The 25143-nt window shown below is 43.4% G+C and overlaps 1 protein-coding gene across 2 annotated transcripts in view; it reads left to right on the forward strand.

Moving 5' to 3' along the window:
* uba2 (ubiquitin-like modifier activating enzyme 2) overlaps positions 1–25143 on the forward strand; it is a 51930-nt gene that overhangs the window by 11893 nt on the left and 14894 nt on the right. For both annotated transcript variants that reach the window (XR_006314067.2, XM_043706516.2), the window contains exons 7-13: positions 1168–1235; positions 5047–5168; positions 9012–9111; positions 11761–11924; positions 13319–13412; positions 21749–21861; positions 24711–24866. Coding sequence is in view for 1 of the 2 variants with exons in the window: in XM_043706516.2 (XP_043562451.1) it covers positions 1168–1235; positions 5047–5168; positions 9012–9111; positions 11761–11924; positions 13319–13412; positions 21749–21861; positions 24711–24866 (817 nt within the window). In the remaining variant the exon portion in view is untranslated. The remainder of the gene's footprint in view (positions 1–1167; positions 1236–5046; positions 5169–9011; positions 9112–11760; positions 11925–13318; positions 13413–21748; positions 21862–24710; positions 24867–25143) is intronic.

The following is a 25143-nucleotide window of genomic DNA, read 5'->3' on the forward strand; positions in this document are numbered from 1 at the left end:
GGCCACCGTGCCGCCCAAAAGTTATTAATGTATTTGCATTGGTCTATTTTTACTTAGGCATCTTGTGCCTTGGAGATAGAGCTAGATTGCGCTACAGCCAACATGGCCATAATGGGCTGAATAATCTGCATCATAATAATTCCATGGCTTGGAATGGTCGATTCGTTTCTTCCAATACTGTGGAATTTTTTTATGAGGCATTGTTACAAGTAGAGGTACTTTGGACCCACTTTCACATCTCGTATATGATGACATGATTCTAGGCCTGGCAATACACTACTCTTAATCTAGAATCCAGAGATTTAAATTCAGATCTCATGACAAGTTGTGAAGAGTTCAGTAATTTCTGGACTGGGCTGAGCACACACTTTTCTTTTTTTATTTGTTTCTAGGATGTGGGCAGTGCTGGCTAGGCCAGATCTATTGTCCATCCCTGTTTTCCCTTGACAAAGGTGGTAGTGAACTGTTTACTTGAACTGCTGCAATCCATATAGTGTATGTATATGCTCAGTGCTGTTCGGATTGAAGTTCCAGGATTCTGACACAGCGTCAGTGAAGGAATGGTGTTATATTTCCGTGTGGCACTGGAGTGCTTGCAGATGGTTGTATCTGCTGCCCTTGTCTTTTTAGGTGATAGGTGTCACAGACTTGAGATGTGCTCTCAAAGGAGCCTTGGTAAATTGCTACAGTGCATCTTGTAGATCATAATTTCCAAAAGTGAGGGTCAGGACCTCAAGTGGGGTCATGAGCTGATGTTGTGGAGTTGTGATCTCAACGGTAGCAACTGGCTGCTATGCTGCTGTGACACCCACCCAAGCCCACACCGTTGCATTTCAGTGGGGCCATAAGACTTTTGAGCCATTGAATCTTTCCGATAGGGAAGGGACTTGACTAAATGGGATTTCATCTATTTTTCTTATTTGGTCCATTAAGCATATGTGTCTTTGATTTCTTGCTCCTCTCTGTCACAGTGCTTTCTCCTCTTGCCCCAGCTCCTTGATTTTTTTTTTAGCTTCCAGTTTACATTTAAATGTTCTGCTTGGTAATCTTAATGGGAGTTGATTTGCCCATTGGTGTTGTGCATAGCAAAGACACAGATTGCTCTTTAAGAATGCATCTGCTGCAATCGATAATATCCAGACTGCTTGTGATTTTTTCTGTCTGTAGCCAGTTGTTTGGAGAGGAAGATGCTGACCAGGAAGTATCGCCTGATACAGCTGACCCAGAGGCAGCCTGTAAGTACAAGAGTGAACCCAGGGAAAGTTCACTTGATTTTACACTTAGTAAATGAATGTAAAGGGATGTTGTCTGATAGTCTAGTGAACAGCAAATCATACTTTCTAATGATTGGCAGAATTGTGTAATGATTCCGATACAAAGATGGCAAATAATTCTGACCTTTTGTTGGAATATAATCCCAGCAGGGAACTAACCCCTGTACATAACTGGTAAAGATCAGTCTCAGGCAATTACATCCATTTATTTTACTTTCCAAAGTTATTATCAAAGCATATGTACCTTTTGCAATTTCTCTCCTTGCTTGAAAGACTGATTAGGCTGAGGCTCTTTTCGTCTCAAAGAGTTGGCTGATGTATAATCTATAACAGATCTTTAAAAACAGATCAATGAGTAGAATTAACTTGAGTGAGTCCAGAATTAAGGCTCATAAATATTAGATGGTTATTAGTAAATCTCATAAGGAATTCAGATGAAACTTCTTCAGCAGGGTGATGAGAATGTGGAACTCGATTGAAGTGACTATTACTGCTTTTAAGAAGAAACAAGTTAAAAGCAATAGGGAGAGAGAAATAGGATAGATACTTTATGAAAGCAAGGTAAAAAAGGATGGGAGGGGCTTGCACAGAACCTAAACATTGGCATTGTGCAGTTGGCTAATTGGCCTGTGTATTCTGAATTCTGTGTCTTCTGAACTTGTTTCTAGATTTCTCCAGCTTACTTTTATTTGCAGTTGGACCAGTTGGTAGATTGTTTAATTAAAAATGTAGGTTTCTGCTCTTCAGGCCGTCCTACTTTGGTTTTCTTATTGAATCACATGTACTGTTCGACAAATCCCTAATATATTAACTTCTGACTGTTATTCATTTTTATGTAGCTTGTTGTCTGTTCCTCCATCAGAGCAGTCCCAGCTGAGGTTCTCACTGTGCTCTCACGTGCGCAGCTGTCACTGTTCACTCAGGCACCCTTGGAACTTCCAGTGGGGTCACCAGATGGGGATCCAGCACAAGAAACTTGACTTTTTTTTTCCCCTACAATCCATTCTTTCCCATCCGCCACAAATCCCCAGCCTACAGCATGGTTGTCGCACATCAGCCGCTGGTATCAAATAGGCCATCAGTGTCTGGGACAAGAACTTGTGGTCTTCAGACCTGACAGACACACTGGGTGAATGACCTGAGCTATTGTGATTCTGTCCGTGTGTTCACTCTTTCCTTATTATTTGTTGCTGAACTGAGATTAGGAGTAATTCGTCGTAATTCAGAGGAACTGTCATGGTGAAGCCTTATGCAGTTTACTGTCTTGACAGTAGATTGCTTTGGGTGTGAAATTATGCCAACTGTTTAACTATATATCGACCTGCTAAACTGAAAAGTATTAAAATACCCACTGTTTTGAAGCATGACAGTAGTGATGAGAGACTTCAATTAACTGCAGAGACTGAAGTTAGAATTGTTACTCCATCAAGCAGGAAAAGTGAATGTGTTTATTATGAGAAAGGCATTAATAATGGTTTGGAATGCAGTGCCTGGAAGAGTAGGAGAAGCAGATTCAATGTTAATGAGAGGAGAAGGACTCATTGAACTCTTGCAAAGACTCAGCATAGGCGCAGTCGGCAAAACAGAATCTTCTGACAGATTCTGGATAGTCCCTTTAGTGTTCAGCCACAGACTGACCTGTTTTGCATCAAAACCTGGGGCAGAATTATTATTCATCAGCATTGGAGATAAGATCCTTTTTTGTATAGATTATGTGTAATAGCTTGCGTTTGATGATGATTAGAAGAATGAGAGGTTTCATTGAAAAATCTCAAAATTCTTCAATAGTTCGATAGAATAAGTGTGATTTAGGGGTCTCAAACTAATGGCTGTCAGTTGAGATCAGGATAAGAAATCTGCATTTACTATGGCTAACCCATCTAGCCTGCATATCCCTGGACACTGCATGGCAATTTTTTAACATGGCTAATCCACCTGACCTGCACATCTTTGGACTGTGGGAGAAAACTGGAGTATCTGGAGGAAACCCAGGCCAACACAGAAAGACTGTGCAAACTCCACACAAGCAGTCACCTGAGGGTGGAATGAAACCCGAGTCCCTGGCACTGTGAAGCAACAGTCCTAACCACTGAACAACTGTGGCATCCCTTCATTGGTGTATTCAAACCGGAGATATATTTTGAGAAGCTTCTGGAATCGAGAGGTGGTGGGATTGGATGGGAAATTGAAATAGATGTTCTGACATCGTCTTACCAAAAGTGGTCTTATCTAAAGTCGCTATAGTCTTACCTCGTGATAGGATTGCTGTCTCATTGGGAACTATTGGCAGTGGTTTAACCTGAGGGTCACCATGCCTCAGGTGAGGAGAGAGGTTGAGGAGGAGAATCCTTTATCATTGCCGAATCAGTACAAGAAGTGAACCCACGCAGTTGATGTTGATCTGCATTGCAAACCTGCTGTCCAACTAACTGAACATACAGGAGTACAGTGACAGTGATCCAGAAATGTGAACTCAAATCCCATAACAGCAACTAGAAACGTTAATTTATTTAATTGAAATAAGTATTTTTGTTGAAGTGTTTTATCTTGCACTCATCAGAACAAATAGCAATAATACCAGTGTAAAGAGCAAACACCACATACTATGAGAGAGTATTGATTAGCTACCACATGGTTTTTAGCTGCTAGAAGTGTTGCCATGGAGAATGTACCAATTAGACTAGCAATTAACTATCAAGTTTGTTTAGCTTTAAACCAGGCAGGTTGGTGCTAGTGATTGGAACCAAGTGGACCTTGTTGATGGAGGTCCTTCATTGGGTTGTTAACCTGGGCCAATCAGGAAGCACTTGCTGACTAAAATAACCAGGAAGTTGAGTCTCCTCGGTTTAGAGGACTGACTCTGAGCTGGCTGGTGCTACAGTCAGTGTGTTCCTGCTGGTACTGAGGTAGAGAGTTTCTTTGTCTTCCCCTCTCCTTGTTTAGGGAAAATATTTGTTGTTTTTTGGAGAAAAAGAAAATAAAGAAAAAGGGGGGGGGGGAAAGCCAGGAGATTTGGAATCACCTCTGTTCAGGACCCTGGTTACAACCAGTGCACAAGTAAATAAAGGATGACTTCGTGCTAGGATCTGGCCTCTACAATTAGTTCACTCGTTCTGGACAAGACATTGACGAGATGGCTGTCATCTATTTTGTTGAGTTGAATCAGGTGCAGTTATTGTGTTTCTTTTTGTCTGAGCAGGGTATTGTATGTTAATATATGTAGTTTCCAATACACTAAGTGCCATGCTGTAAGCCCAAATGATGATTCTAAATTGATTGTAAGTGTGATTTTTTGAACACTCTAGATTATTATAAATCATAAATACAAGACGAAAAGCTCCAACAAAATGTTCTGTTTCTAGCAAAGCTAAAATAAATATGGAAATAAAAGCTGAGATTAGTAATGGTGACCATGAAACTACTGAATTGTTGTATAAGATCATCTTGTTTACTAACGTCCTGCAGGGAAGGAAATTTGTCATTCTTGTCTGACCTATACATGACTCCAGATCCACAGCAATATGTTTGAATCTTAATTGCCTTTTGAAATGGCCTAAAAGCCATTCAGTTGTATGCATTAAGGAGGCTCACTGTCATTTTTGCAAGGACCTTTGGGCTGAGCAAGAAATGCTGGCTTTGCCAAAGATACCTGTAAATGGATTTTAGTAACAGTGGCTGTTGGAAGAGACTTGAGGGGACTGTGTAGTTTACTCCTCTGATTTCCTCATGATTTGATGTGTCTTAAGTATATTTCCAAATTGCTTGTTGGTAGGGGAACTGTCGGACGCAGCAGCAAGGGCAGGAGCTTCCAATGAGGACGGTGGCGTCAAACGTGTTTCTACAAAGGACTGGGCCAGATCCACTGGGTACGACCCAGTTAAGATATTCAACAAGGTACAGAAGCAAGTATTCTTCAGCCGATTGTTGGTCAGTGAACAGTCAGGAGCAGATGTAGAGGATGCACTGCATTTTAATGTTGGTGGTAACCGTATAGTCTGAGAGAAGAAAGTTTGTGCCTCAGAACCCATTACAGTTTTCAAGGCAATTCTAAATAATTAGCAGTATGGGAATAATTAACTGTTCCAAAGCCATGTTTGGTTATTAGTTAATTTCCTTATTGGAATCCCAGAGATCTCTCTTCTACTCAGAATCCTATGCCACCGTTTTATTGAACATGTATCATGATCCTGACTGAGCCACCAGGCTTGTGGTTTAAAAAGGGGTGCTCAAAATGAGAAGGAAATTTGATTCTGTAATTCTTTGATGAGCTGTCAATGCATCTGTTACTAAACATGTAAATTTCTAATAATCCAAAGAATAAGGTTTGTTGGGTGGAGAGAAGTTGCAGTCAACCTAGTTTACTTTTCTCAGTCTAGTCAGTCACATGATACAACAGTAATGGTATTGTTGATAATCATAACAATCAATGTCTAGCAATACTCCAGTAAACATTTTCGATGGGATCTGCAGAATGATTTGAAGGTGATAGTATGGAGTGATTATGGTCACCAGTGGTTCAGTGTGCTGGGCTAATGACATCAGAGTGTGGCTGCCAGGTTTTCCGTACAGTGGGCTGTAAGTTTCAAGTGAAAATATTTGAGAAATACTGAATTTGTCATCAGTTGCAGGAAATCTGCTACAATCTTCTCTGATCTGTCCTACATGTGACTCCAGATCCTCAACAAAATTAACAACTCTCTAAATGACTGAGAATGTCAAGTTGAATCAAGTACACTATGGGCAGGGAAACAAATTTGGTCTTGCCAGGGATGCCCAAATTCCCCGAAATAAAAAGTAGTCTGTTGGGTTGTTACAGCAGCCCTTGATGGGGAGTGTACAAATCAGCCTGCTCCTAATCTATGAGGGAGGAGCTGGCCAAAGTTCAATGGTGCGATACCTTAGCAGGGATGGCAGTGGAGGAACAATGGCGGATATTTCTGTGTATAATGCAGAAGTTGCAGGATCAGTTCATTCCTAAAAGGAAGAAAGATCCCAGGAGGAGACATGGGCGGCCGTGACTGACGAGGAAAGTTAAGAAATATATAAAGTTAAAAGAGAAAAAGTATAACATAGCAAAGATAAGTGGGAAAACTGAGGACTGGGAAGCTTTTAAAGAGCAACAGAGGATTACTAAGAAGGAAATACGCAGAGGAAAAATGAGATACAAAGGTAAACTGACTAATAATATAAAGGAGGATAGTAAAAGCTTTTTTAGGTATGTGCAAGGCGAAAAAATGGTTAGGACTAAAATTGGGCCCTTGAAGACAGAAACAGGGGAATATATTACCGGGAACAAAGAAATGGCAGAGGAATTAAATGGGTACTTCAGATCTGTGTTCACTGGGGAAGACACAAGCAATCTCCCTGAGGTAACAGTGGCTGAAGGACCTGAACTTAAGGGAATTTATATTTGCCAGGAATTGGTGTTGGAGAGACTGTTAGGTCTGAAGGTCGATAAGTCTCCAGGGCCTGATGGTCTGCATCCCAGGGTACTGAAGGAGGTGGCTCGAGAAATAGTGGATGCGTTGGTGATTATTTTCCAGAGTTCGATAGATTCGGGTCGGTTCCTGAGGATTGGAGGGTGGCTAATGTTATACCACTTTTTAAGAAAGGTGGGAGAAAGAAAGCAGGAAATTATAGACCAGTTAGTCTGACCTCAGTGGTGGGGAAAAATGCTGGAGTCTATTATAAAGGATGAAATTACGGCACATCTGGATAGTGGTAACAGGATAGGACAGAGTCAGCATGGATTTATGAAGGGGAAAACATGCGTGACTAATCTTCTGGAATTTTTTGAGGATGTAACTCTGAAGATGGACGAGGGAGATCCAGTAGATGTAGTGTACCTGGACTTTCAGAAAGCTTTTGATAAAGTCCCAAACAGGAAGTTAGTGAGTAAAATTAGGGCGCATGGTATTGGGGGCAAAGTACTAGATTGGATTGAAACTTGGTTGGCTGATAGGAAACAAAGGGTAGTGATAAACGGCTCCATTTCGGAATGGCAGGCAGTGACCAGTGGGGTACTGCAGGGATCCGTGCTGGGACCGCAGCTTTTTACAATATATGTTAATGATATAGAAGATGGTATCAACAATAACATTAGCAAATTTGCTGATGATACAAAACTGGGTGGCAGGGTGAAATGTGATGATGTTAGGAGATTACAGGGTGACCTGGACAAGTTAGGTGAGTGGGCAGATGAATGGCAGATGCAGTTTAATGTGAATAAATGTATGGTTATCCACTTTGGTGGCAAGAACAGGAAGGCAGATTACTACCTCAATGGAATCATTTTAGGTAAAGGGGCAGTACAGAGAGATCTGGGTGTTCTTGTACACCAGTCAATAAAGGCAAGCATGCAGGTACAGCAGGTGGTGAAGAAGGCTAATAGCATGCTGGCCTTCATAACAAGAGGAATTGAGTATAGAAGCAAAGAGGTGCTTCTGTAGCTGTACAGGGCCCTGGTGAGACCACACCTGGAGTACTGTGTGCAGTTCTGGTCTCCAAATTTGAGGAAAGACATTCTGGCTATTGAGGGAGTGCAGCGTAAGTTCACGAGGTCAATTCCTGGAATGGCAGGATTACCTTACACTGAAAGACTGAAGCGACTGGGCTTGTATATCCTTGAGTTTAGAAGACTGAGAGGGGATCTGATTGAGACGTATAAGATTATGAAAGGATTGGACACTCTGGCAGCAGGAAACATGTTTCCGCTGATGGGTGAGTGCCGAACCAGAGGACACAGCTTAAAAATACGGGGTAGACCATTTAGGACAGAGATGAGGAGAAACGTCTTCACCCAGAGAGCGGTGGCTGTGTGGAATGCTCTGCCCCAGAGGGCAGTGGAGGCCCAGTCTCTGGATTCATTTAAGAAAGAGTTGGATAGAGCTCTCAAAGATAGTGGAATCAAGGGTTATGGAGATAAGGAAGGAACAGGATACTGAGTAGGAATGATCAGCCATGATCATAATGAATGGTGGTGCAGGCTTGAAGGGCTGAATGGCCTACTCCTGCACCTATTGTCAATTGTCTAATCTCTGCAGGTATATGAAGCTCGCAGTCACACAGTTTGTATAGAATCATAGATAACACCCAACTGTGTTGATACAATAAAGAAAGGCTTATATTTGGTAGTGCCTTTCACAATCTCTGGACATTCTAAAGCACATGACAATGTATAGTCACTGTTGTAAAGTAGAAAACCTGGCAGCTACTTTGTGTATGGCAAGATTAACCAGTTTTAGTTTTCACTGATAAATGTTAACAAGGAGAAGACTCCCTGCTGTGTTTGAATATTGACCTTGGTCCTTTTATATCCACCTGAGGGGACAAAGGGATCCTCATCTGTTTAACTTTACATTTTAAAGACAACACCTCTGATACTCTGTCAATAGTAGAGCCAGAAGCATTGGCCTTAATTATACATGTTCAAGACGCTGGACTGGGACTTGAATTCACAAGTTTCTGAGTCAGAGGTGAGTGCTGCCCCCACTGTATTGTGCCAGCACAATCAGATCAGATGTAGTGCTCCACTGCTGCTAAAGGTAAGATCAGTGAACTCAGCAGTGACCTGGAGTTATTCTTGAACCACTAACAATTTATGAGAGTCAGTATCACCCGAGCAATAAGCCATCAACAAAATGGAATCTTACTGTTGGAAGTTGAGAACAACAGACATTGGTTGTTTTGATCTGTCAATACTTTGAAATCATGAAGATTTTTACACTGTTTTCTTAGCTTTTCAGGGATGATATAAAGTACTTGCTCACAATGGACCAACTATGGCGCAGGCGGAAAGCACCGGTACCGTTAGACTGGGCTGAAATTGAAAAATTTGGTAAGGCTTCACTTGGATCAAGGTTTGACTTTAACTGTGTTTTTCTCGCTTTACCTCTTCATATCTTGAAAGCATTGATTCTGTTTTGGAGTATACTTCCATGCCAAGTCCATCTCTATGCTTTTCCCTCATATAAGAGTCTCAGCAGTAAATGCTGTTCCATCGTGAGGCATAGAAAAGTGGAGAGAATTCTTTGCATATCCACATCTCTGGGAGGGTGCTTTGAAAGTTTACAGCTCAGAAGGGGACCTTTTAGCCCATTGTGTGGTGGCTCAAATTGAGAGCTATCCTGCCTATCTGCTTTTGTTTTTGGCTCTTGGTCTGAATTGATATCAGTTACGTTAGCTCAAGTGCTTTTCCGAACCCTTTTTGAATGAGATGAGAGTTTCTGTCTTGACCACACGCAGTGAGTTCCACAGTGATCGAGCTATAGGATTGGGTTTGATTCATACTGCCCTTGGTTAGCTTTTGAAAGGGCACACTTTGAGCTGTATTCAGTAGAAATGTGACTGGAAGTGGGTTGCCTTTGAGGGTGGGATTTCCTTTTCTCCTTGCCTGTTTTGTGGGCAGGATTTTGTGGTGGTCTGCAGGGACAGTTGTTGAGTTTGGGATATTCATCTCTGGTCAGCCCCAGTGAGCCCTCTAGCCAAACACACTCGTTCACTCACCTTCAAAGGCAGCATCTAGAGATAACAGCCACTTTTTTTATATAAAAAGTAATTGGAGTTCTATGTTTTAGCAGAGTAACAACAAGCTATATAAAACCAGAAAATGTTGGGCCCCTGCAGACAATGTTGGGCTGCACGCTACAGCAGGATATGGTTGCTGTGGAAAGGTTTGTTTGGACGTTGCCTTATATGAGCAAATTCATATAAGGAAACTGGGGGGAAAGTATCCAATAACTACATGAAAGTATGTAGTTATTGGAAGAGTATGACAGCAAGGATTTAAAATTGTGACTGGACCAGCACAGAGAGAAGCAGGCTGCTTCTAATAGGAACAAGTCTCAAGTTAACTGTGGGCAATGCCTGATGTATATTCAGTATGTTTCACTGCATCCAGTATTCTTCAGATAGTACTGGGGACATGGGACTGTCTTAAAAATAAATGCTGTTCAGCATCTTGATTAAAGATACATGGCAGGGTAATATATTCATTAGAAAGTTTCAGTCACTGTCAAAAAGTATATAATTATTGAAAGAGTCATAGAGCTGTACAGCATGGAAACAGACCCTTCAGTCCAACTCAACCATGCCCACTGGATTTCTTTTTAGAATTCCATTTCCTACAGTGTGGAAACAAGTCCTTTGGCTCAACAAGTCCACACCGACTCTCTGGAGAGTGACCCAGATCCATTCCCCTGCCCTATATTTACATAATACACCTAAGCTACACATTCCTGAACACTATGGGCAATTCAGCATGGCCAATTCACCTAACCCGCACATCTTTGATTGAGGGAGGAAACTGGAGTACCCAGAGGAAACCACGCAGACACTGAGAATGTGCAAACTCCACACAGACAGTCGCCGGAGGCTGGAATCGAACCTGGGTCCCTGCCGCTGTGAGGTAGCAGTGCTAACCAATGAGCCACCATGCAGCCCAATCCTAAATTAAACTAGTCCCATTTGCCAACATTTGGCCCATATACCTCTAAACCCTTCCTATTCATATACCCCTCCAGATGCCTTTTAAACATTATAGTTGTACCAGCCTGCACCACTTCCTCTGGCAGCAGCTCATTTCATGTGCGTCATCCTCTACTTGAAAACATTGCTCATTAGATCCCTTTGAAATCTTTCCCTTCTCATCTTAACCCTATGCCCTAGTTAACTAAAAGCAAAATACTCAGGATGCTGGAGAGGAGTCTGAGAAGTAGTTGGATATGTTCCATTGACCGAATGATGAATCAAATTATACAGATTCAAAGTTTGGGTGAAGATTTGTAGCTCGGGTGCTCGTTGTTGTGGTTCTGTTCGCCGAGCTGGAAATTTTTGTTGCAAATGTTTTGTCCCCTGTCTAGGTGACATCCTCAGTGCTTGGGAGCCTCGTGTGAAGCGCTTCTGTGGTGTTTCCTCCGGCATTTATAGTGGCCTGTCCCTGCCGCTTCCGGTTGTCAGTTTCAGCTGTCCGCTGTAGTGGCCGGAATATTGGGTCCAGGTCGATGTGTTTGTTGATGGAGTTTGTGGATGAGTGCCATGCTTCTAGGAATTCCCTGGCTGTTCTTTGTTTGGCTTGCCCTATAATGGTGGTGTTGTCCCAGTCGAATTCATGTTGCTTGTCGTCTGCGTGTGTGGCTACTAAGGATAGCTGGTCGTGGCGTTTCGTGGCTAGTTGATGTTCATGGATGCGGATCGTTAGCTGTCTTCCTGTTTGTCCTGTGTAGTGTTTTGTGCAGTCCTTGTACAAAACCCTGTGGTGTATTTAAACCATGTCAGCTCAAAACCTGCTTACTGAATATTTCCTCACTGAAGCTTAATAAGCCATACATTATCCTCAATTGTTCTAAATACATTTGCTTAATACATTGATACTGGCTTCATTTTTATTAAGTGACTTCTCTATGATTTTACCCACTGGCCTGCTTTGTGAAGTGATATTTAAGCTGAAGACTAAATAAGCCATCCTTTTACTGTGGTTTTTGTTTAGAGACCAGTACATCGCTGCAGCATGCAGGGGCCTCACAGGTTGGCCTGAAGGACCAGCAGGTCCTGGATGTGAAGAGCTACGCTTACCTGTTTGCACGGAGTGTTGATCACCTCAAAGCCCGTCTGGCTGAGAAGGGAGATGGAGGGGAGCTCATCTGGGACAAGGTTAGGCTGAGCATGTTATTATTTTCATTATTTTGGAATTAACATTAATTAAAAGGAATGTTGAATCATTAGGGCTTGAGTTAAAATTCAGTCCAAAATAAGACTTATGTATGTATAGCCCATTTCTTAACCTGAGAACATCACAAAGTACTTTATAGAGTAAAGAAATTTGCAATATTGTCATTGTTGTCATATAGGAAGCTAATTTGTATACAGCAACCTACCACAAGTAGTGCAGTGATAATTGAATATTTGTTTGGTGATATTTTTAAACTAATAAATATATGCCAGGACACCAGGGAGAGCTATAGGTTTCTACAAAGGTCTGACAGGAACTCCTTCCGCCACCAGAGATGACGTGGGGCCTTGGGTTCAACATATCAACTGAAAGGCAGCGCCTTCACTAGTACAGCATTCCTTCTAACAGACTGAGATTATTAGCCTAAAACTTGGGTTTGTGGGGTACAAGCTACCTCAGACTGTTTAAGGGTACTAAGTGAAAGCATCCAGAGACATCTGAATATCCTAAAGAGGCTCTGTGTAGCAGAATCACTAGCCCAGAGTCATGAGTCTGTACGCCAAGCAGAAAGGAGCAGCATGGCTTGTGATGCAGCCCAGTCAGTGGATCTTGAGCATGCTATGAACATACATCAATGTTCAAGACTAGGCCATTTGGCCGTTCAAGCCTGCTCCCCCATTCTATAAGATCATGACTGATCTGAATTTAATCTCAATTCCTACATTCTTGTATATTCCCAATAATGTCTCTTCCCTCTGGACTCAAGAATCTGTTGACTGCTATTTGAGAAATATTTGAAGATTCTGCATCTGATGCCTTTTGAGGAGGGAAATTTCCAAAGTCTTCTGAGAGAAAAAAAAAGTTTTCTTGCCTCTGTTTCAAATAGGCGACCCCTTATTTTTAACCTATGCCATGGTTTTAGATCAGGCAGCAGTGTTTGAAGTGCTCTAGAAGTATACATATCAACTGTAATGAACCCATAACTTGCCACATACCCGTGAGACCTATGGCTTGTGTACTTTGAGTTTAGTCTGTACTTGCTCTGTGATTGCTCCCCACTTCAGTGTTTGCTTTTGAAAGCCCCTTGCCCACTTGCTTGTCTGCAGCCTATTAAATGAGATGCACTCCCCAATTAGGTAAATTAGCAGGTGCAACTCAGTGGAGATCTAATTTCTTCTTGGGAGGGCAGGCTGATGCCGAACTTCAGTCCTTAAACAAGATTGCTTTTTAAATTGGTAAAAATAAAGTACAGGTTAAATAAAAGACATGGATGAAAAATTGTTGTACATATTTTATTTGAATATTTGTGACTCTGAAGGAACGTGCATATTTCATGTGCAATGTCACTTGTTTCCCTCATTGATCATGTTGACAGGATGACCCACCTGCTATGAATTTTGTGACTGCAGCTGCCAACCTGCGGATGCACATCTTTAGCATGAATATGAAAAGCAAGTTTGATGTGAAATGTAAGTTTTGAATTTTTGTTTTGTTGGAGATGTTGCAGGCAGGATCCATTCAGTCATACTCAGTATTGCTAATATGTTTTTAACCTCCAGAAGTCATAGAATCATAGAGATGTACAGCATGGAAACAGACCGTTCAGTCCAACCCGTCCATGCCGACCAGATATCCCAACCCAAACTAGTCCCACTTGCCAGCACCTGGCCCATATCCCTCCAAACCCTTCCTATTCATATACCCATCCAAATGCCTTTTATATGTTGCAATTGTACCACCTCCACCACTTCCTCTGGCAGCTCATTCCACACACGTACCACCCTCTGTGTGAAATATTTGCCCCGTAGGTCTCTGTTATATCTTTCCCCTCTCACACTAAATCTATGCCCTCCAGTTCTGGACTCCCCGACCCCAGGGAAAAGACTTTGTCTATTTATCTTATCCATGCCCTTCATAATTTTCTAAACCTCTATAACGTCACCCCTCCGCCTCCGACACTCCAGGGAAAACAGCCCCAGCCTGTTCAGCCTCACCCTATAGCTCAAATCCTCCAACACTGGCAACATCCTTGTAAATCTTTTCTGAACCCTTTCAAGCTTCACAGCATCCTTCTGATAGAAAGATCAGAATTGCACGCAATATTTAAACAGTGGCCTAACCAAATTCCTGTACAGCCGCAACATGACCTCCCAACTCCTGTACTCAATACTCTGACCAATAAAGGAAAACATACCAAACGCCGCCTTCAATATCCTATCTACCTGCGACTCCAGTTTCAAGGAGCTATGAATGTGCACTCCAAGGTCTCTTTGTTCAGCAACATGCCCTAGGACATTATCATTAAGTGTTATAAGTCCTGCTAAGATTTGCTTTCCCAAAATGCAGCACCTCGCATTTATCTGAATTAAACTCCAACTGCCACTTTTCGGCCCATTGGCCCATCTGGTCAAGATCCTGTTGCAATCTGAGGTAACCCTCTTCCTTGTTCACTACACCTCCAATTTTGTGAAATCTGCGAACTTACTTAACTGTACCTCTTATGTTCGCATCCAAATCATTTATGTAAATGACAAAAAGTAGAGGACCTAGCACCGATCCTTGTGGCACTCCACTGGTCACAGGCCTCCAATCTGAAAAACAACCCTCCTCCACCACCCTCTGTCTTCAACCTTTTGAGCCAGTTGTGTATCCAAATGGCTAGCTCTCCCTGTATTCCGTGAAATCTAACCTTGCTAATCTGTCTCCCATGGGGAACCTTGTCGAACACCTTACTCAAGTCCATAAAGATCACATCGACCGCTCTGCCCTCATCAATCCTCTTTATTTCTTCAAAAATTTCAATCAAGTTTGAGAGACATGATTTCCCACTCACAAAGCCATGTTGACTAGTCCTAATCAGTCCTTGCCTTTCCAAATACATGTACATCCTGTCCGTCAGAATTCCTTCCAACAACCTGCCCACCACCGACGTCAGGCTCACTGGTCTATAGTTCCCTGGTTTGTCCTTACCACCGTTCTTAAACAGTGGCACCACGTTAGCCAACCTCCAGTCTTCCGGCACCTCACCTGTGACTATCGATGATACAAATATCTCAGCAAGAGGCCCAGCAAATACTTCCCTAGCTTCCCACAGAGTTCGAGGGTACACTTGATCAGGTCCTGTGGATTTATCCATCTTTACCTGTTTCAAGACTTCAACACTTCCTCCTCTGTAATATGGACATTTTGAAAGATGTCACCATCTATTTCCCTACAGTCTATATCTTCCATATCCTTTTCCACAGTAAATACTGATGCAAAATACTCATTTAGTATCTCCCCCATTTTCAGCGGCTCCACACAAAGGCCACCTTGCTGATCTTTGAGGGGCCCTATTCTCTCCCTAGTTACCCTTCTGTCCTTAATGTATTTGTAAAAGCTCTGGATTCTCCTATTTGCCAAAGCTATCTCATGTCCCCTTTTTGCCCTCCTGATTTCCCTCTTAAGTATACTCTTCTAAGGATTAACTCGATCTATCCTGTCTATACCTGACATATGCTTCCTTCTTTTTCTTAACCAAACCCTCAATTTCTTTAGTCATCCAGCATTCCCTGTACCTACCAGCCTTTCCTTTCGCCCTGACAGGAATATACTTTCTCTGGATTCTTGTTATCTCATTTCTGAAGGCTTCCCATTTTCCAGCCGTCCCTTTACCTGCGAACATCTGCCTCCAATCGGCTTTCGCAAGTTCTGGCCTAATACCATCAAAATTGGCCTTTCTCCAATTCAGAACTTCAACTTTTAGATCTCGTCTATCCTTTTCCATCACTATTTTAAAACGAATAGAATTATGGTCGCTGGCCCCAAAGTGCTCCCTCACTGACACCTCAGTCACCTGCCCTGCCTTAATTCCCAAGAGTAGGTCAAGTTTTGCACCTTCTCTAGTAGGTACGTCCACATACTGAATCACAAAGTTTTCTTGTACACACTTAACAAATTCCTCTTCGTCTAAACCCTTAACGCTATGGCAGTCCCAGTCTACGTTCGGAAAGTTAAAATCCCCTACCATAACCACCCTATTATTCTTACAGATAGTTGAGATCTCCTTTCAATATTGTTTCTCAATTGCCCTCAATTGTTAGGGGGTCTATAATACAATCCCAATAAGGTGATCATCCCTTTCTTATTTCTCAGTTCCACCCAAATAACTTCCCTGGATGTATTTCCGGGAATATCCTCCCTTAGCACAGCTGTAATGCTATCTCTTATCAAAAATGCCACTCCCCCTCCTCTCTTGTCTCCCTTTCTATCCTTCCTGTAGCATTTGTATCCTGGAACATTAAGCCTCCAGTCCTGCCCATCCCTGAGCCATGTTTCTGTAATTGCTATGATATCCCAGTCCCATGTTTCTAACCATGCCCTGAGTAGGCCCCTTGCATTGAAATAAAAGCAGTTTAATTTATTAGTCCTACTTTGTCCCTGCCTGCCCTGTCTGTTTGACTTGCTTCTGTTCTCAGCTGTACCCGTCTCAGATTGATCTCTTTCCTCACTATCTCCCTGGGTCCCACCCCCCCACCTTAGTAGTTTAAATCTTCCCGAGCAGCTCTAGCAAATCTCCCTGCCAGTATATTAGTCCCCTTCCAATTTAAGTGCAAACCGTTCTTCTTGTACAGTTCACTTCTGCCCCAAAAGAGATTCCAGTGATCCAAAAATGTGAATCCTCCTCCCATACACCAGCTCCTCAGCCATGCATTCATCTGCTCTATCCTCCTATTCCTGCCCTCACTAGCTTGTAGCACCGGGAGTAATCCAGATATTACTACTGTTGTGGTTCTGTTCGCCAAGCTGGGAATTTGTGTTGCAGACGTTTCGTCCCCTGCCTAGGTGACATCCTCAGTGCTTGGGCACCTCCTGTGAAGCGCTTCAAATGCCGGAGGAAAAATCACAGAAGCGCTTCACAGGAGGCTCCCAAGCACTGAAGATGTCACCTAGACAGGGGACGAAACGTCTGCAACACAAATTCCCAGCTCGGTGATCAGAACCACAACAACGAGCACCCGAGCTACAAATCTTCTCACAAACTTTGAAGATATTACTACTCTTGAAGTCCTCCTTTTTAAATTCTTGCCTAACTCTCTGTAATCTCCCTTCAGAATCTCAACCTTTTCCCTTCCTATGTCATTGGTTCCAATGTGGACGATGACTTCTCGCTGGCCCCTCTCCCCCGTGAGAACATTCTGCACCCTCTCTGAGACATCCTTGATCCTGGCACCAGAGAAGCAACACACCTTTCTACTTTTTGCTGTTGGCCGCAGAAACATCTGTCTGTACCTTGGACTAGAAAATCCCCTAATGCAATTGATCTTGTGGAACCCGACGTATCCCTCATTGCATTCGAGCCAGTTTCAATACCAGAAACTTAGCTGTTCGTGCTATGTTCCCCTGAGAATCCATCACCCCCTACATTTTCCAAAACAGCATACTTGTTTGAAATGGGTATAGCTACAAAAGACTCCTGCACTAGCTGCCTACTTCTCTTACCTTTCTTGGAGTTAATCTTATCTATCGGAGACCCCCCCCCCCCCTCCTATAACTGCCATCCATCATGTGCTGTTGCAAATTCCTCATTGCTTCTAACTGTCTCTCCAACCGATTCATTTGATCTGATAAGATTCGCAGCCAACAGCATTTATGGCAGATATAATCCGCAGTAACCTTTAAACTAACTCCCACATCTGACAAGAAGTACATCTCACTCTATTAAAGGCCATTTTTGCTCCTTCACAATCTACAGACCCGGAAAATAACATCGTCTTATTCCTCTCCAAACACACATTACCCTTCCATACCAAAACTGTCTTCGCTTACAGGATCCATTTTCCTGTATTTCCTTCCTATTGATGTACTCATGCAGGTGCTTTTTGAGTCTGCTTTTATGTCTGCTTCCAGCACCATCTCTGGCAGCGCATCCAGACAGTCACCACCTTTTGTGTGGAAATCTCTTTTAATTCCCCCTTCCCCCCCCCCCCCCCAGGCCACGCGCGCGCGCGCGCACACGCACACGCACACCTACCCCTACCTTGAATCTGTGTCTGCTAGTAATTTACCCCTCCACCCTGGGGAAAAAACCTCCTACTTTCCACTCTATCCGTGCCATTCCAAATCTTATAAACTTCTATCAGGTTGCCTCTCCTGCGTTCCAGTGAAAACCAACCCAGTCTATCTTACCTTTCTTCAGAGCTAAAATCCCCCATACCAGGCAACATCCTGGTAAACCTTTCCTGAAGAAGGGCTTATGCCCGAAACGTCGATTCTCCTGTTCCCTGGATGCTGCCTGACCTGCTGCGCTTTTCCAGCAACACATTTTCAGCTCTGATCTCCAGCATCTGCAGACCTCACTTTCTCCTCAAACCTTTTCTGTACTCTCTCCAAAGCATCCACATCGTTCTAGTAGTGTGGTGACCAGAACTGTACGCAATTCTCCAAGTGTGGCCTAATTAAAGTTCAATGATGCTGCAACATAACTTGTCCATCCTTATACTAATGCCCCTTCCAATGAAGGCAAGCTTGCCATAAGCTTTTTACTACCTTATTTACCTGCACTGCCAACTTCAGTGATCTGTGGACCTGCATACCCAGACCCCTCTGCAGATCAATACCCCTCAAGGTTCTGCCATTCACTGTATAATTTCCACCTGTATTTGACCTTCCAAAATTCTTCACCTCAAATTTGTCTGGATTAAACTCCTCATTTGCCATTTTTCTGCCCATGCTTCCAACTGATCTATATCCTACTGTCCACAACTCCACCAATCTTTGTATTGTCTGCAGACTTACGAATTAGACCGGCTATACTTTCCTCCAAATTATTTGTATACACCACGAACAGCAGAGGTCCCTGCACTGATCCCTGTGGAACACCGCTAGTCACAACCCTCCATTCTGAAAAGTATTCATCCACCGCTCCCCTCTGTCTCCTATAACAAATCAGTTCTGTATCCATCTTGCCAGCTCACCTCAATAGATTACTGTTGTAATCACGTTAGTTTATAAGCAAACATAATGGATCATTTTTAATCATGAGAAATCATCGTTATGGGTGGTATGTTAGTTGAAAGGTAAGTTAAATTAGTTGGTACTAAACTGGCTTGGCAGTGGGAGGCATTGGATCAAATATTGTGTATGTGCTGACTCTTTGGTCAGGTGATCCAAATAGTCCCCAATTGAATGTGTCTTTCATGGCCCTGGATTGGTAGAAGTGTAGTCCGTGGTTCCCTTTTCTGTGTGTGGTTACCCTGCCTACATTGTCATTCATGGGCTTTGGGTGAAGACAGGTTTGGATCCAGTCATGCTGGAAACCTTCAAATAAAGACCAAATACTGAGGATGCTGGAAATCTGAATGCTGGAGAACCTCAGAGATCTGAGGAAGAGTCCTATTGGGCTTGTACTATATCCACTTAGGTTGATGTACATTATCCCATTGCGGTGTTTCAGCAAAGTTAGAGTATATCGGGTCATTATCCCATTGTTCATTCTGGGTCCAGTTACTCTACAACAGAACATAGCTTCCAAATTACTTCAAGTCATAGTGTCAGAATTATACAGCACAGAAACAGACTCTTCGGTCCAACTTGTCCATGCGAATCAGATATCCTAAACTGATCTCATCCCATTTTCCAGCATTTGGCCCATTTCCCTGTAAACCCTTCCTTTTCATGTACCCATCCAGCTGCCTATTAAATGTTTTAATTGTACCAATCTCCACTTCCTCCAGCAGCTCGTTTCATACAAGTACCACCCTCTGTTTGAAAACGTGGTCCCTTTTTAAATCTTTCCCCCCTCATCTTAAACCTACGTCCACTAGTTTTGAACTCCCTACCCTGGGAAAAGACCTTATCTGTTAACCCTATCCATGCCCCTCATGATTTTATAAACCTCTATAAGGTCACCCCCTCAGCCTCTGACAGTTCAGGGAAAATAACGCCAGCCTATTCAGCCTCTCCCTATAGCTCAAACCCTCCAACTCTGGCAACATCCTTGTAAATCTTTTCTGAACCTTTCAAGTGTAACAACATCGTCCTATAGCACGGAGGCTGGAATGGAGCACAGTATTCTAAAAGTGGCTTTAATGACCTGTATAGCCCCAACATGACATCTCAATTCTTGGTCAATGCATTGATCAATGAAGGCAAGCGTGCCAAACACCGCCTTCATCCCCCTGTCTACCTGCAATTTCACTTTCAAGGAACTGTGAACCTGCACCCCAAAGTCTCTTTGTTCAGCAACACTTCCCAGGACCCTATCATTAACTGTATTAATCCTGCCCTGGTTTGCCTTACCAAAATGCAACCCCTCACATTTATCAAAATTAAACTCTATCAACTACTCCACTGCCCACTGATTCATCTGATCAAGGTCCTGTTTACTTTGAGATAACCACTTTCACTGTCCATTATACCACCAATTTTGGTGTCATCTGTAAATTTACTAACCATACCTCCTGTATTCGCAATAATTTATACAAATGACAAAAAGCAGTGGACCCAGAACCAGTCCTTGTGGCACATCACTGATCACAGGCCTCCAGTCTGAAAAACAACACTATTGGTGTCATACCTTTGTATTCATTTGGCTAGCTACCTCTGGATTCCATATGATCTAAGCTTGGTAACCAATCTACCAGGCAGAATCTTACTGAATGTCTCACTAAAGTCCAGATAAGCAATGCCTACTGCTCTGTCTTCAGTCTTTTTTGTCACTTCACAAAACTCAGTCAGACACAATTTCCCACACAGAAAGCCATGTTGATTTATCCGTAATTAGTCCTTGCCTTTCCAAGTACATGTGTCAATCTTGTCCCTCAGAATCCCCTCCAACAACTTCCTGGTGTTGGACTCACTGGTCTTTTCCTTACCACATTTCTTAAATAAATTTCACTAATTTAAACTATTTTGGGATCTCCTGTTGGGCATGTAAGTTGCTATGGAAAAGAAATTTGTTGACTTGCATTCACCCAAGTAAAATGACTTCTTGGATTGCTTTTTCCTGGTTGCAAAGGTTGGTTGTTAGTACCTTGGGACAAAGTGAAAAAAGAACAAATAACCTAAAAAAAAAATCAGAGGTCATCAGCAGGTGGCAGTGTTGCACATGTTAAGCAGATTGCAAATTACTGCAGATGCTGGAATCTACTGAAAACAACAGATACTGGGATCTGTATTGAAAACAGTAAATGCTGGCGATCACAGCTAGTCAGCATCCATGGAGAGAGAGCAAGCTAACGTTTTGAGCGGATGAAGAGTCATCTGTGATCTCCAGCATTTGTTGTTTTCAGTCATGTTAATCAGATCTCTTTGTGTTGAAATGCTAACTAGGCTGTGGCTATGTAGAAACACTGAAAATGTTGTCTTTATCGTGGTAGGCTTTGTAATGTTTGATCAACTCACTAGCTGCTGTGGTTCCCATTGCAACCATTGATAGCAGGCAGGTCTGGGTGTTGCAGTTGGCTTTGGTTATTGCAATTAGAGTGTGGACAAATTGAGCTGAATTCCAATTCCCAGTAGGTGGTGAGAGGATGGGGACCAGGTTCTGTTGGGACACATTTGGCTGAGTTGCTCATGCTCAATGCCTGTTAAGAGGAGTCACGTTTAAGGGTATTGGAGGACTTGTGCTCACCAGCTGAAACCCAGCAGAGATGTCTGCTTCAGAGGAGAAATAGCCATGGCCAGGGTTAAGAAGTGGAACACTTAGCGTTAAACTACAATCCAGTGTGTGTTACATTGTTGCATTGACCAGCGTTCAAGAGCATTTGAAAGGTGCGCCAATCTTTGAGTCAGTGTTTCCTTTAATTGTGTGTCTTGTCCACAGCCATGGCAGGTAACATCATCCCAGCGATAGCCACCACAAACGCAGTGATTGCCGGCTTGATCGTGTTGGAAGGACTGAAGATTCTCTCTGGGAATCTGAAACAGTGCAGGACAGTAAGTCTTTGGAGCAATTCATAGAGCAGCAAAATGGAGGGGAGGACGTCAACAGCTCAGGTTGGCCAGGGCCCAAGCCTGAATGTGAGCATCCCTTGGATGGTGACACTTGGATGGTGTGGTGACCTTTTTGCTCATTACAATGCAGTCTCTCCTGCCCACCGTTTCCCATTACAGTGTAGTCACCCCCGTTTCCCATTGCAGTGTGGACCCCCCGTTTCCCATTGCAGTGCGGCCCCCCCACACCCCCGTTTCCGATTGCAGTGCGGTCTCCCCCCTCCGTTTCCCATTGCAGTGCGGCCCCTCCCCCCGTTTCCCATTGCAGTGCGGCCCCTCCCCCCGTTTCCCATTGCAGTGCGGCCCCTCCCCCCGTTTCCCATTGCAGTGCGGCCCCTCCCCCCGTTTCCCATTGCAGTGCGGCCCCTCCCCCGTTTCCCATTGCAGTGCGGCCCCTCCCCCCGTTTCCCATTGCAGTGCGGCCCCTCCCCCCGTTTCCCATTGCAGTGCGGCCCCTCCCCCCGTTTCCCATTGCAGTGCGGCCCCTCCCCCCGTTTCCCATTGCAGTGCGGCCCCTCCCCCCGTTTCCCATTGCAGTGCGGTTCCCCCCCCCCCCCCCCCGTTTCCCATTGCAGTGCGGTCCCCCCCCCCCCGTTTCCCATTACAAATGACCTGTAAGAGAGGCGGATGTTACTACATAGTCACCTGTAAGAGAGGCGGATGTTACTACATAGTCAACGAAGCATGGCTTTTTACAGTAATGTCTGGAATAAGTATTAGGAAGCAAAATAGGGACCTTAATTATCAGAGAGTCATTTAAAAAATCTAATAAAATATTCTTTAACCAGAGTGCACAGAATGTTGCTATGACAGATGAGTAGTGAAGATCTATTTATGTGAAAGCTGGATAAACAAAAGAGTGGGAAACTGGGAGGGCCATGATCGGAAGAAGCTTTCGTGGAAATTTAAGCACTGACCTGATCTTGTTGATCCAAAAGGCTGTTTCTGTGCTATAAATATTTTATCATGGAGTTGTCCAAATGTCTTTGGTCGAATGGGGGTTCTGTCTCATATCCTTGAGCAAGCGAATAAGTATTCATGGCTAGAAATTCATTTTGAGTCTCAGGAGGATGGCTTCTGAATTTCTAGTTTAGAGTAATAGAGATGTGCAGCACAGAAACAGACCCTTCAGTACAACTTGTCCATGCCGACCAGACGTCCCAACTTAATCTAGTCCCATTTGCCAATTGAACATAGAACAATGCAGCCCTTTGGCCCATGATGTTGTGCCGAGCATTTATCTTAATCTAAGATCAACCTAACCTCACACTCCCTTCAATTTACTGCCGTCGATGTGCTTGTCCAGCAATCGCTTAAATGTCCCTAATATCCCTGACTATTACCACCACTGGCAGTGCGTTTGATTCACTCATCACTCTCAGCATAAAGAACCTACCTCTGATATTCCCTATATCTTCCTCCAGTTACCTTCAAATTATGACCCCTCATGACAGCTATTTCTGCCCTGGGGGAAAAGTCTCTGGCCATCTACTCTATCTTTGCGTCTCATTACCATGTACACCTCGATCAAGTCACCTCTCTTCCTCCTCCACCCCAGTGTAAAAAGCCCTAGCTCAATCGAACTCTCTTCATAAGGCAAGTCCTCCAATCCAGACAGCATCCTGGTAAATCTCCTCAGCACCCTCTCTAAGGCATCTACATCCTTCCTATAATGAGGCAGCCAGAACTGGACACACTATTCTACGTTTGGTCTAACCAGGGTTTTATAGAGTTGCAGCAAAACCTCACGACTCTTAAATTCAATCCCCTGTTAATGAAAGCCAAAACACCATACACCACCTTAACAACCCCGTCAACTTGGGTGGCAACTTTGAGGGATCTATGTACATGGACCCTAAGTTCCTGCTGTTCCTCCACACTGCCAAGAATCCTGTCATTAACCCTGTATTCTGCATTCAAATTTGACCTTCCAAAATGAATCACTTTGCATTTATCTAGGTTGAACTCCATCTGCCATTTCTCAGCCCAGCTCTGCATCCTGTCAATGTCTTGTTGTAGCCTGCAACAGACCTTGACATTATCTATAACACCACCAACCTTTGTGTCATCGGCAAGTTTACTAACCCACCCTTCTACTACTTCATCCAAGTCATTTATAAAACTACAAAGAGCAGAGGCCCAAGTACAGATCCCTGTGGGACACCACTGGTCATTGACCTCCAGGTGGGATACTTTCCATTCACTACCACTCGCTGTCTTCTTTCAGCTAGCCAATTCTGTATCCAGATAGCAAGATTTCCGTGTAATTACCTCCTAACTTTCTGAACGGGTCTACTGTGGGGAACTTCAAATGCCTTATTGAAATTCACATACAACACATCCACTGCTCGACCTTCATCAACTTGCCTTGTCTCATCCTCAAAGAACTCAATAAGACATGACTCAATGAGGCATGACCTGCCCCTCTCAAAGCCATGCTGACTATCTTTAATCAAACTATGTTTTCCAATTAGTCATAAATCCTATCTCAGAATCCTTTCCAGTACCTTGCTTACTACATATGTAAGACTGGCTGGTCTGTAATTCCCAGAGATTTCCCTACTCCCTTTCTTGAATAGACAAACAACATTTGCCTCCTTCCAATCCAGCATTACTGCCATGGAGAGTGTGGATGGAAATATCATCACCAGATGCACAGAAATCTAATTCCTCACTTCCTGTAGTAACCTTAGATGTATCTGGTGCAGCCTGGCGACATGTCTATCTAGTTTAACATGAAAAGAAGGCGTGTTTCATACAAGCACATTTTAACATTGACCTCTTATGTTTAGATCTTTTTGAATAAGCAACCCAATCCTCGGAAAAAGTTGCTGGTTCCGTGTACCTTGGACCCTCCAAACCCCAGCTGCTATGTATGTTCCATCAAGCCTGAAGTCACAATCAAACTCAACACTCAGAAAATCTCCATCCAAGTGTTGCAGGACCGGGTGAGCCTTGAATTTGTTGTTAGTTGAAAGGGTACCTGGTAAATATGTCAACCTTGGCTGGATTTGGAATGATCCTTTGGGCCTTAGATGGAGGTGAGGGGGGAGATGTAGGCGCAAGCTTTGCACCTCTTGCAGCAGCAGCAGGGGAAGGTGCCAGGTGTGGAGGGGGTTTTAGTGGGGAGTGCAGACCTGGTGAGAGAGTTGCATTGGGAATGATCCCGACTGAACAATGATAGAGGTGGTTAGGGAAATATATGTTTGGTGATGGGGTCTGATT

Source organism: Chiloscyllium plagiosum, unplaced genomic scaffold (assembly GCF_037043375.1).
Source record: "Chiloscyllium plagiosum isolate Xiang-an unplaced genomic scaffold, Cpla_swu_hap1 HiC_scaffold_17, whole genome shotgun sequence".
NCBI lineage: Eukaryota > Metazoa > Chordata > Chondrichthyes > Orectolobiformes > Hemiscylliidae > Chiloscyllium > Chiloscyllium plagiosum.